Source organism: Alnus glutinosa, chromosome 12 (assembly GCF_958979055.1).
Source record: "Alnus glutinosa chromosome 12, dhAlnGlut1.1, whole genome shotgun sequence".
Classification (NCBI taxonomy): domain Eukaryota; kingdom Viridiplantae; phylum Streptophyta; class Magnoliopsida; order Fagales; family Betulaceae; genus Alnus; species Alnus glutinosa.
Window position 1 is genome coordinate 16,273,547 of NC_084897.1, and position 13,285 is coordinate 16,286,831.

At 33.8% G+C, this 13,285-nt stretch overlaps 1 protein-coding gene across 1 annotated transcript; it reads left to right on the plus strand.

Annotated features, from left to right (window-relative positions):
* The first annotated feature begins 9,897 nt into the window (after positions 1-9,897).
* Positions 9,898-12,445, plus strand: LOC133883104 (transcription factor MYB14-like). The gene is made up of 3 exons (XM_062322315.1): positions 9,898-10,293; positions 11,171-11,297; positions 11,912-12,445. Exons 1-3 carry the CDS (start codon positions 10,161-10,163, stop codon positions 12,312-12,314), a joined length of 663 nt encoding a protein of 220 aa, XP_062178299.1. The 5' UTR covers positions 9,898-10,160; the 3' UTR covers positions 12,315-12,445.
* The last annotated feature ends 840 nt before the right edge of the window (positions 12,446-13,285 follow it).

Sequence of the window (13,285 nt, forward strand, 5' to 3'; positions counted from 1 at the left end):
GGAGGTAAGAGGCCTGTTTTTGATGAGTAAATTACAATTTAGTCTCTGACCAACTAATTAAAGACAATCACAATTTATCATCTCATATTGTTATTCTTGTGATTGAGTATAATTAATTTTGGGTTTTTTATTCTAATAATTTATAGATAATGAGTACAATAATGTTATTGAAAACCATAATTAAAATATACGACTCTAGGAAATTTGGCTTGTCTCACCGATGGTCGCCCAAAGTTTTGGTAGAAGCAAGACTATGTCTAAAACGTTGTCGTTTGAGCCCGTGGTTGTTCATCGTATTCCCAAAGAAAAGAATACCTCCCATACTTTTCACAAAGCCCCAAACCTTTTGGGCCTACGACGGAATGGGGGTTTGGGCCGACCAAATTAAATACATTTTATAAAAGAAGAATTTGCTTCTTTTTCTTCTTCTATTTTTATTTATTTATTTATTTTTGGTATCAAACTACGATTTTGGTCCTTGTACTATGGGGTGTTTGGCAAGCATCTCTTTTCCTCTCAATTTTTTTTTTTTTTTTTTTTTTTTTTTTTCACTTTTTATATGACATCAATAATTTTTTATACTATTCAAATAAAAAACTTCACTACAAAACAATTTTTTTTTTTTTCACTTTTTTATAAAACAATTCCAAACTTTTTTATATTTTATATCATATCAATAACTTCTTACAACTACTCAAACAAAAATTTCACAACACAAATGCTTGCCAAACACTTCCTACTTGTCAGATTTTAATCATGCTCGAGAATTATTGATTTTTTTTATTTTTTTGGTTAAAATTTTAAAAATATCTTAATGTTATTTGTTGTTGATAGCACACCAAAAATTCAGTTGACAATGCCTGCAAAATGGACAAAGAGAAGGTAAGGAGGCTTGCGTATGCGGGAGCATCTCTGATGTTTAAGTTAATAAATAGTTTTGAATAGAAAAGAGAAAGAAAAGAATAAAAGTACTGAAGGAATTGAGAATTACCTACTACAGTGGCTGCTCTCTTTATAGTGGAGGGAGATTTTTCATTTTGTAACCATTTGCCCATGTGGCGTCCCTCAGTTGGGGAATGTCCGGACAATATGGAATTCCCATAATGTACATTGGCGTGGGTAGTGTGCAAGCAACAAATATTTCATTTTGAAAGTACCTGTCATCCTTGTCCTTTAGTGGGTTGGTACAACGACATCGTAGATCTAGAGATTGGATTATGATTGCCTACAATTATTTGTTTGAATTTGAGAGAATTCAGATAGGTGATTATGACATACCACTTATGAACCCACTTAACCGGATAAGTGATTGGGCAACCTAAATTTTATTTGGTCAGGTGGATCCCATAAGTGATATCTCATAATCATCTTCTCGAATTCTCTCAAATTCGAATAAATAATTTGGAAGGATTCTAATCCGTAGAGATTTCCTCCTTTGTTTTTCTCCGCGCCTACTCCGTTTCTTTCAAAGGTCACTAAGCCTAGATTCAGGTTGGGATGGATCAATATTTTTGGGCCCTTTCCTTGGATGGGCCCATCCTAAATGGACTTGGAGGGCCAGGGCCACTTGGGCCCTCGGTAAGGTGTTCCACCAATTCAAAAAAGATTAAAATCACACACGGACAGGACCAGTATATTTATGTAGAGGGCTGGATATAATTCTAAAATAATATATAAAGAATATATATTTTTTTTTATCAATTCACTTATGGCTAAATCTTATAATACTTAGACAAAAATATACTTTATGTAGATTATAAAATGTACTTCAATACATGATTTGTAATAAGCTACAAGTGATATAAAAATATTCAAAGAACTTACTGTGCTTTGCAAAAATAAAAAATAGGTCTATGTATTCAACTTTCATCTAACTTTTTGACAGAAACCGTCAAATGATATGTCAGGACCAATCAAATTATAACACGTTTAACCCATAATAAAAAATTTTATAAATATATAAGTATATAAAGTTTAAAATTCTAAACTAAAAAAATAATAATTTGGAAGAAGGGGTGGGGTGATTGAGCCAACCCTTTTGGCCAAATGAGGAGTGGCCAGATTACCTTCAAATGGCCAAAGGTGGTCCCCCATTCTCCCCAAAATGGCCAAATGAGGTGGCTGAACAACTCTGAATGGCCATGAGAGTGGTTCGGCTACTTCCGATCGACTAGTGGGAGTGGTCGAGCCACCCTAAAATAGCTAGGGGGTGGCTGAACTACCCACAATGGCCATAGGGGTGGTTCAACCACTCCCTTGAGCAAAATGGTAGTAGCCGAGCCACCCCAAATCGCTAAAGACAGTTTCGGCTACCCCCATTTAGAAATTTGGGGGAGTGACCCTCAATGGTCATGGAGTGGTTCGACTAACCCCAAGCCATCCATAGGGGGTGGTTGAGCCATCTCCTACTTTTTTTTAAAAAAAAAAAAGAAAAATAAAAGGGGCAATCTAGAACAAGAAAAGCAAAAGAATTTACGTTTGGCACAAGCCGCACAAGTGACCTATTTTATGTCTATTTTGACAACAAATGCTAATGGAGTGTCTAATTTGACACATGATGGTAGTTTAGGGGTTGTCAATGTCTAAAGTTTAAAGGCTTAAATGAAATATGATAGTAGTTCAGAGAACTAAAGTATATTTTTCTCTTAAATTTAGATATCTATTAGCGACGACAATCATTGTCACCAGTACTGACATAATATTTTATTTTCTAAGTAATAACAGGGAAGGGGAAAGGCACTATTACAAGAAAACAAAACATAGACTATGAGTTGGAAACCTAACAATAAGCCCCAATATAACCAAGTCAGTGGGAAAGAACATAAAATAATAGGGAATGTTACTGATTTAATATATTAAAATTGAATTCATATATCTATTAGCAACGACACTGTAGTGGCCACTAATATTAGTCTATTAACGATGGATTTATGTCTTCGTTGACACTGATTTAATATGTTAATATTTAATTAATATATCTATTAGCAACGACATTGGGGACGGTCGCTAATAGATATTATTATATGTAATCGCTAATAATTAGAGTTAGTTTGAATTTATGATTTCAAAAAGTGCGATTTAAAAATAGCGATTTTAAAATGTCCGATATGAAAAAGTAATTTGTAAAAACACAGGTAAGCGTTTGGCAAAATCGTAGGTTAGCCTTTAAATTTCTGCGTTTTCAAAAGAGTATCCATTTGGCTGCGATTTGAAAATGCAGTTTGCTGCGTTTTCAAATCATGATTTTTTATAAACACAATTTTCCAAACGATTTACTTTTTGCAATTTTGTTTAAAATCATACTTTTTGTTTATGAAATTGTAATCTCAAACACACTCTTAATATTCATATGTAGTTGGGGGAATACGTTGTGGAAAATGTTAAATTTACAACACCAATACAACAACTATACAACAACCCCTCACATGAGAGTGGGCCCCACATAGCCCACCCTCATGGGGAAGTGATTCCTGTACACCAAGTGTACAACAAATGTGCAACACCCCTTCACATGGGGTGGGCTCTACAGTGTGTGGGGTCCACCCCATGTAAAAGGGTGTTGTACATTTATTGTAGGAATGATGTACAACTATCATTATTCACCCTCATGTGAGGGGTTGTTGTACAGTTGTTGTATTAGTGTTGTACAAAAATCAAATCTCATACATTGTTTACTTCTTGATCACTACATATCTAAGGGATTTGATTTTTGTACAACAGCAATACAACAACTGTACAACAACCCCTCATGTGAGGGATTGTTGTACAGTTATTGTATTGGTGTTGTAAATCTAACATTTTTTCATATTTAAATGGGATTTGATTCTTGTACAACACCAATACAACAACCCCTCACATGAGGGTAGGCCCCAATATGTGAGACCCACCCTCATGTGAGGGATTGTTGTATTGGTATTGTAAATCTAATATTTTCCTATCTAAATTATCCACGTGTTGAAAGCAAATCAAACACAAGAAAAATAAAACAAAAAGACTTTGATTTCTTTTTTGGTATAATTAACTAAATCAGATAATAGAGTTTTACAGGGATGGGTGAAGAATGCCACATCTCATAAAATTAAGAACATTGTACCTTCTAAAATTTAGAAAAAGAAAAAAAAGAGAAGTAATTTCATAAAACACCATGCGAGTGTAGTCTCTTAGAGATTCAGATCAAGGGGCTGGATTTTGACTACGTCGAGGTCAGCATCGGCTAAACTATTTGGAAGAGCGTTGATGACTAGTTTCCTAGTTTCAAGGGGCTGGATTTCGAACACTAATGTTTAGAGAGCGAGAAAGTGATGGAAAATTAGAGAGATAGCTAAACTATATATTGAGAGAGAGAGAGAGAGAGAGAGGGGGGTGTTGATCAGCTTATTGTCGTCTAGCGTGGGCGGCGACGTTTGGCTGTGCGGTGTATCGGCATCTGGTTTTTCTAACGCATCGTCTGAAAGGGTAGATGAAGAGTTTTTTTAGTTTTAGATATGGCCGGTATGATCCGGTGTTTTGGTACCATTTTTTTGTTTTATTGTTCCAAGGTGAGTTGTCGATATCTCATTGGAGGGCACAAATTAAAGGTCTTCGTTAGTGCCAAGACCTTATAAAAGTTATACTAAAAAACTAATTGCGACCGTGATAGTGGTCGCTAATAGTGAAATTGTAGTCGCTAATATCTTCTTACGACATCCCGTGACACAAAAAAATTGAAGGAAAAAAAAGTCATACCTGGATATCAGTGTTTCTTGGATAACACTGCAACGTAGAGTAAAAGGTTCGAGTAATACTAGAAGTCCCTCTAATGATGATGTGGCTTTTAAAATTATCATTGCACTTGTAATTAATCACTATTGAACTTTGATTAAATAATGATTTTAAAAGTCATCTTATTTTTAGAGGAACACAAGAAAAACTTCTAAAATTACTAAAAAAGTACAAATATCTCCTCCCACAAGTTGAATCGTAAAACCTCCAAACTAGAACAAAGAGAGACTTTGCTTTGATGATTGAAGAGAAACATGGCTAAAGCACCCACTAAGTGAAGGATCTTTTTGGGGGGCCATTAGATTAGCGGTTATTGATGTGTTCGAGTTCACTAAACCCTGATGTACATATTTATTAGAAACACGATTAGTGACGTGTCCATACACGTCTCGCCCGTAGTTTTGTTGTTGTAATTTTTACTGTTACGTTAAAGAGTAAACACTTCAAAATATGTGCAACGTTTTCTTTCTTTCTCTTATTGTCATGAATGTGACCCCTTGTTAAGGAGGACGGTTTGTTTAAGTACCTTTGTAGGTCCAAGTCGGTGTGTTTTCTTGTGGTAATGCCGTAAAGTTTAGGATATGCATAGCCTATAAAGGACAGTTAGTGGGGTCTTTACTCTCTAGTCCAACGGATGCTTAACTTTACTTTTGGGGCCAAATCTAATGTCGGCAAGGTCGGGGATATGCACATTCACAGAATTGCTTCAACCTCTAATAGAGTTTTCAAGGAGTAGTGCTTTTTCCCGATTAGACCCTTTTGGCAAAGTGAAGGGAAGATCTTGCATTTTCAAGATTTTTTATTTTGATGGCTTGACGTAAGATCACGATTAGGCCAACAAAAACAATGGGCAAACATGTTGTAAAGGGTTGATTGAAACCGAAACAGCTACTAATGGACGAAACTATTGCTGTTTTTGCAACAATTAGAACATGTTTCTAGAGTACACGAAATGATCACGGGATTCGCGCAACTCAATCCGTTGTTTGTTTTAACGGGCTCGCTATTGAGGTTTGAAACCCTGAGTTCAGTGTTCCGAGTGTAGTGGTGTTGGGTTTATCTCATTTTAGAGAAATAATGTTGAGTATACACGTGTGAATATAAAAGAATTGAATCGCACATTGAAAATATATATGTATATATGTAAGAAGTGTGAGTGAATCAGTTATTAATATAGTATAGTTCTAAACCCATAGACTTAAGCTTTTAGAGCATTAGCAACAGTTTCCATTAACTTTACCTCAATTTAAAGAATTACTAAACCACTTTTTGTTTCCTTATTTAAATGGACTCCGCAATAGTTTCATTTATCCTTTCTCTATATACATACTCTTTAAATATTTTTTAAATTAAATAATAAGAGAAAGAGAGGGAGGAAAGATAAATCATTTAAATATTGTTTCAAATAAATACTAGAGGAATGAGAGAGGAAAGATAAAGTTTTTTATTTTAAAATAATGTTAAGGAAACCATTTTGCTTCCTTATATCTAGGGTACAACTTTTGGTACTTTTAGTTTAGGGAACAACAAGGGGATCTAATTAAATGGATTTTTTTTTAGGAATTTTCCTAACATTTAGAAAAGTTGCTACTAGTGTTCTTAATTAGATTATGTGGTGTTTTATCATGCTATATTATGAGCTCACTAAAAAAAAGACTCCCCAAAATATCAATCTCCCTGCAAATAATAAGAAAAACATGCACGTGTCTAGGTGCAAGGACTAAGGATGTGGAAATAGATATCGCTTTAAGGCTAGAGAAAGCTCAAGTGAGTTTATGTGCTTACAAATAGGTTTGAAGTTAGGTAGGCTTTTCTTACGTAGCTACATATAGAGGGCTAGCTAGAGACACAATGAGCATTCTCAATGGAGGAGCTATTTGCAACTTTAGCATAGAATAGCTAAGCAAAAGCTCAAAAATCTCTTTCATTTTATTATGTATTCCAAATGCAAAATACATTTATCTTGGATTTGTGAATAATGCAACTTCACATATGGAGTTACACTATTCACAAACGCATCTTTTCATTCTCTTTATTTATTATTATTTTTTTTTTCAACGGTTGCTTGTGATTATAATTAATTAGTAGTTATTTTTTACTTCTTCACAAAAAAAAAAAAAAAAAACTCATATTGACATTTACAGTTTGAGCAAATTTGCGGTTGATTTTGGGGCCGGGTGGTTTGAGAAGCCTTGGGTTGTTTCTAATTTTGGGAGTCTCTAAATTTTTGTTTGTTGATGAAATTTTGGTAGATGACCGAATGGGTTTTGCAGATCTTGGATTGGATGGAAGATCTTGAGTTATCTTGTTTTTTTACAATTTAGTTCTACATAAGTGTTGTTTGCATATGATTTTGCTACACTTTATTCCAATTTGAATAAACTGGAGATTTTTGTAAAGTTTTCTTTGTTAGTAAAAAAGAATCCGTTCATCGATTTCAATTTGTTTTGGTGGAATTTGTTCATGCCACTGGCAAATGAAGGGTTTTATTTGGTGGAGATGAGCTTTTAATTAAAATGAATTTGATAATGCGATAATATGAAATTTAAAATTACGATTAGTTATGTATTAATTTGCCATAAATATGTTTAATATTGGTATAAGGATATTATATTTATATTTATCGTTGGCAAATATGATCGTTTTAACAAAACGACCGTTGACAAATATGACCAAATATGACCGTTTGGAAAAAAAAAAAAAAAAAAAGAAAAAAAAAAAAAAAGAAAAAAAAAAAGAAAAAGAAAAAAAAAGACAGTAAAAAAATACGATAATAAAAAAAGTAATAAAAAAATAAAGAAAAAATATATAGTTAAGAATAGATAATCGGATGTATAGTGCATTTTAAAACCCATTAGCTAAACTAGATAAAATGAGTTTTGGTTAGCTATTTTACACAAGCCATTAGAAGCGCTCAAAGAATACCCCACTATATATTTAGAGAACTGATTCTCTTACATCACTTTTACAACAAGTTTACAACAACCCTCTCACATGGGTGGGCCCCACAGTGTGTGGGACCCACCCCATGTGAGAGGGCTGTTGTAAAAGTGATGTGTGTGGCCCACCCATGTGAGAGGGTTGTTATAAACTTGTTGTAAAAGTGATGTATTTCTATCATTTTTCATATATTTATGACATAATTCCATGCACATCATTACCTATATATGTATGCATGCAGAATTTATGCACTACAAAAAAAAAAACAAGCGTTTTGAGTTGTTTTACTTAGTGTACGTCGTATTGATGCAATTGTAAGTTGGATACTCTATTGAGTAATTCGGACTTATTATGAGGGTATGGAGTTCATATTCTAGCTATATTACGTTTTCATATCACAATTTTCAAACTTGCTTTATCAGGTATTACAAAAAAAAAAAAAAAAAATTATATATATTGAGTTTAGTGTCGTTTTAGTTGAAAAATGACTCCAATTATTTGGAGTCGTTTATTGTTTAAACGACTCCAATTGGAGTTGTTTGAACAGTAAAACGACTATAACCTAGAGTTTAATTAAAACATGATGTTTTAAGTTGCTTGCCAACCAACACTATTCAAATGACTCCAAATGAATAGTGTCTTTTTTCTTTTTTTTTTGCTAAAAAACGACTCAAAACTGGTTTTTTTTTGGTAGTGCTGACAAATTATTTTGTGAAATATTCTTACGTACGTCACTTTTCTTTACTATATCTTAGATTATTTTCCCAATATCAGTGCTGATTGAGTTGGGCTGAATTCTGGTAACACTTCACCACTTCACATCCAAAAGCCTAAGGCATAACTGTTCTAGTGGATGTCCAAATTTCTTAATTAATGGTATTTTATATTTCTTTGTGGCAATTACGTGATCGATCTCACTATGCTGGTATGGACCAATTAATCAGTGGAAGAAAAATTTTGCCATGAAAAACTAGAAGTTCATTTTGTTTTCTCGATCCGATCCCTCATGTTATTCCTTAATTAAAACACAACAAACCTTTAATTTCCTACTTTATCAAAGTTAAAACTAGAAGAGAGTTTCTAACTTGAGAACTTCATTTTCGCCTTTAGTTGAAATTCGCCCAATGACCCCAAACAATAACTAGATGAGGAGGCCAGTGAATATGTGTTTTTCAAATAAAGCACAATATATGTGGGCAAACTAAAATTAATAACCACACATGAGATCACCAAACACCAATAAAGCATATATAAATCAAGATCACATATACAGATATTTGGTGACAAAGTAGGAAATTTTTTAAAGAACTCCTTAAAAGTAAAACCGTTCCAGAGCAGCTGACTAAAAGAAACTCATCTACTATAGAAAAATCAAATTACATAGTTTATACTTACAAAATTTTTGTAATTAATTAAACCTTATGTGTACCTCAACAAACGACATGTTTGTCTCTAGCTATCACAGTAATACTAAAACTCTGGCTAGTTCTTATATTGAGCCTCTTCTTACAACCCAAAACTCCGATGACTTAAGGTTTTTGTTGTTCCTATGTACGTTGTTTAAGGAAGATAGGGTTCTCTCTGAGAGCACACAATAATGTTCTTATGTTCACTTTTCGAACAATAATTAATCTGGCAAAATTTCGTCTAGAATTTTTAAGCAAAAGGGAAAAATACAATCCCCCACTTTTTTATTTTATTTTATTTTGTCTCAAATGTTTAAAAATTAATTGACAATATATCCCAATTAAATTTCTGAAATTTTCAATGTAATTCCATTTTGGCCAATTGTGAGTGGTCCAGTCACCCCTTGACCAAATGAAAATGGTCCTAGCTACATTCTTTTTCTTAAAAAATAAAAACAGTTTGAACTTTTCATCTACTAAAAGTACACGTGAGCCTTTAAAGAAAACATGAACATTCGACATACTTTCCCCTAGCTAATTGAAGAATGTAAGTGGAAAACGGCAGCTAAAAACCCACGTGATCCCATTAATTTCCACCCGTGCCGCGCATAAACTTTTTGACCATTAGACATCAGAAGACAAAAGGTGATGCTTAAACTTTTTGCAGCCCAATTAAGGAGAAGCAATAATATTTCAGCAATGGTAACAGTTTTTCAACAATGGAATATGACAAAATGATATCGTCATATGCTTCAAAATCAAGGCAAAAGCAGGAAAAACTTAAAAAGTCTCCAGTGCCCATGTCTGAGACTAGTGATCACTGATCATCATCAGATATCATATCCACCACAAACAAAAAGTTGTCGGTAAGAAAGAAAAGGGATTTTACTTTTTGAAAAACCATGCAGCTCGTGGTTGGAATAACTAATAAGAGGCCACTTGTGGTGACCTAATTGGAAGATATAGCATGATCAGCTGAAGAGAGAGAGCGCGCGATCGAGTCTTCTTCCATAAAACAAAAGAAAGAAGAAGAAAAAGAGAGATTAAGAAAGGATGGTGAGGGCTCCTTGTTGTGAGAAGATGGGACTAAAGAAAGGATCATGGACTCCTGAAGAAGATCAGATACTGATTTCTTACATCCACCGATATGGACATGAAAATTGGCGGGCGCTTCCTAAACATGCAGGTAAGAATGTATTAAAGTTTTGATTCAGTGATTAAATTTAGTGATTAAATTTATAAAATAAAGATGTAACGAGATTGCACCGATCGAGTATTTTGAGCAGAAAATATGTAAAACCCTTTTGAGTTTTGTTCTGGGCAGATGATAGAACACTTGAATTGTTTTCCATTCACGAGAAAATTTGATGTCTTGAAGTGAACTCTCCTGAAAAGCAGATTTTTTCCACTATATATAGTACTTAAAAATATCACATATTGTTTGCTCTTCTTCTTTTTTTTCTTTTTTGTTTTTTTCCCTGAAGCTGATCATAACTTTTGCATAATACGAAGACAGTTTTGGCTATTCATAGGACACAAACTAAATCATCTAGCTTCCTAGAATGAAATACACAGCATCCTTGAAATTTTAGAACTGTTTTTAATGAGCTTCCTCATTTCTTTTAATTTGTTGGTCATAGAGGGGAAGGCCCCCTAATAATAAAGCTTTTTTCGATAAATTGTAGGAAAGGATTAAAAATCTTGTGGAAAGCTCGTACTAGAGTTCTTGGGAGTGGTATATATATATACTTAAGGAAAAACCAAAAGAACATTGATTTTTGTTTGAATTGGAGCCTTAATTAAGGACGAAACCTTGCTTTAGTGGATAACTCTGCAGGTCTCTCTGGTTTAGTTTTTGTAATAGGCGTGATGCCGGGTTGTTCTAGTTTTGTTTTGATTGGTGTTGTTAGTGTTTTGCTGATACTGTTTTGACCGTATTTTTGTTGATTTCAGTTTTAATTAGCTGAAGTGTTTCTGTTTTGTGTTGGGTGTTAGTAAAGTTATTATTCATAAAAATAAAAATAAATTAACAGTTTTGTTTATTTTCTATTCAATTTCTTCAGGTTTACTAAGGTGTGGAAAGAGTTGCAGGCTTCGTTGGACGAATTACTTGCGGCCCGACATAAAACGAGGAAACTTCAGCGGGGAGGAAGAAGAGACCATTACGAAGTTACATCGAGTTCTTGGAAACAGGAACGTATCGAACTGGTTTGCTGTACCCTACCTTGAGTACATTGGATTAACCTAAATTGCTGATCATCTCTCTATGTCACGAGCATGTCACGAGCACAAGCACTGCGCGTACTATTTAGTAGACTCTTGTACAACTGAATAATATGGGTGATTCACTCAAATTAAAGTACGGCAGTTGAGTCAATACTTTAGTTTTTCTTTTTTTTTAGTAACACTATTTAGTAAATTATTGTACGACTGTCATACAGTTTGATGATATGGTAGTAAAAATCAATCATTAAATCAGCACTTGTAAAAAAAATTCATTAGCTGATTTTTTCTGCTACATCATTTCAATTATATGACAATAGTCGTATAACAATCTACTAATATAAATAGCATTACTCATTTTCTTTTAGAAGTGCTAATTCAGGTATGATTTTTACTGTTATATCATGAAGTGTATGCCAGTTGTGCAAGAGTCCACTAAGTAGGCCTAGGGTTTGCATTTGACGTGTCAAGAACATACTCGTAGACATGAACAACCAGGCGTGCATGTATTAATTATATAGTTTCTTTCTCACACATAAAGTTTATGGCGTGCATGCATTTGATGTTCTTTAATTCATCTGCAGATGGTCCGCCATTGCAGCAAGATTACCAGGACGAACCGACAACGAAATAAAGAACTTCTGGAACAGCCACTTGAAGAAGAAACTCAAACAAAACCCGAGTACCACACCAGCCACCATAAAACAGTCTGTTAATGGAACACCTTGTCCACTAAAAACGGACATCCAAAATTATGGTTATGGAGAAATTTTTTCCCAGCAGCGTCAGAAATTGTCGGCAAATGATTACAGTTTCTTGTCAAGAAATATTTCTGCAACAAGGAAGAATGAACTTCTTGTAGATCATCAAGGATTTCCCTCTCAAAGCACGAAGATCAGTGATGAAATGGGTTTTTGGTACAACCTCTTCATAGAAGCCGGGAAGTCCTCGCAACCTCCTTTAAACTTAGGGCAGTTTGGGTAGCCTTTTCTTATATATCTCTTAATAATTTGCTTCCTTTTTCATTTTGTTCTTCATGAAAAGAGTGATTTCTTGATGTCCAAGTCTGACAGTTAGAATGCAATACTGGTTGAATTAATTGTCTATTTTTCAAAGGTTTGTGTCAGTTGAGATGAATCTATGTGTATTGTGAAAGTATATCCAAATTTAACTTCGGTGGTCCCTAAGGATAAAATGGATAAATTAAATTAATCTAGGTTTTATTTTTATTTTTTTATGTGTTTAATTTGTTTGACTGAAAGGCTTGAAAAAGTCCAGAGATGATCAATGTCATAAATTCTAGTTAATTAATGAGATAACGTGTCATGTGAATGATTTCTCGATCACGCAATGGGATAAATTGTTAGGTTCTGAAGGAACCTACACCTTTTAGATTCTGAAGAAATCTAGATATTTTTTCAAATATAAGGTTTAAGATTAATTCTGCTTGCTTTATTATTCCACTAACAACTCTTTAAATAAAGATTACATCGTAAACTCCTAATTGAAAGATAACACTAATAGACAACTCCCTTAGACGATCTCACCTTCTACCAACCAAGATAACAATAAACTTCTAATAAAACAATAAAACATAAGTTTAATACTCACGGAGATATACTCGACGTAGATAACTTCAACTAAACTAAATAACTAACTAAGTCTCAAACACTGAGACTATCAACCAAAAGGAAATACTGAAACATAAAACAATTAAAAGACTTTAAACCATTCAACAATAAGATAAGAAAAATAAATGATAAGGATTCAATCAAGTAAGCAACGTAGAAGACTCCAAACTCCAAAGTAATAGTAGAGTACTCCAACTCCAAAGTGACATAGAAGACTCCAATACATCCGATGAAATGTGATAGATCGAGATAGCGTCCATTCCTCGACATAATGTTTCAAATATGGTTGTGCACCATCGTCTAGGAGTGCTATAGAGCAACACT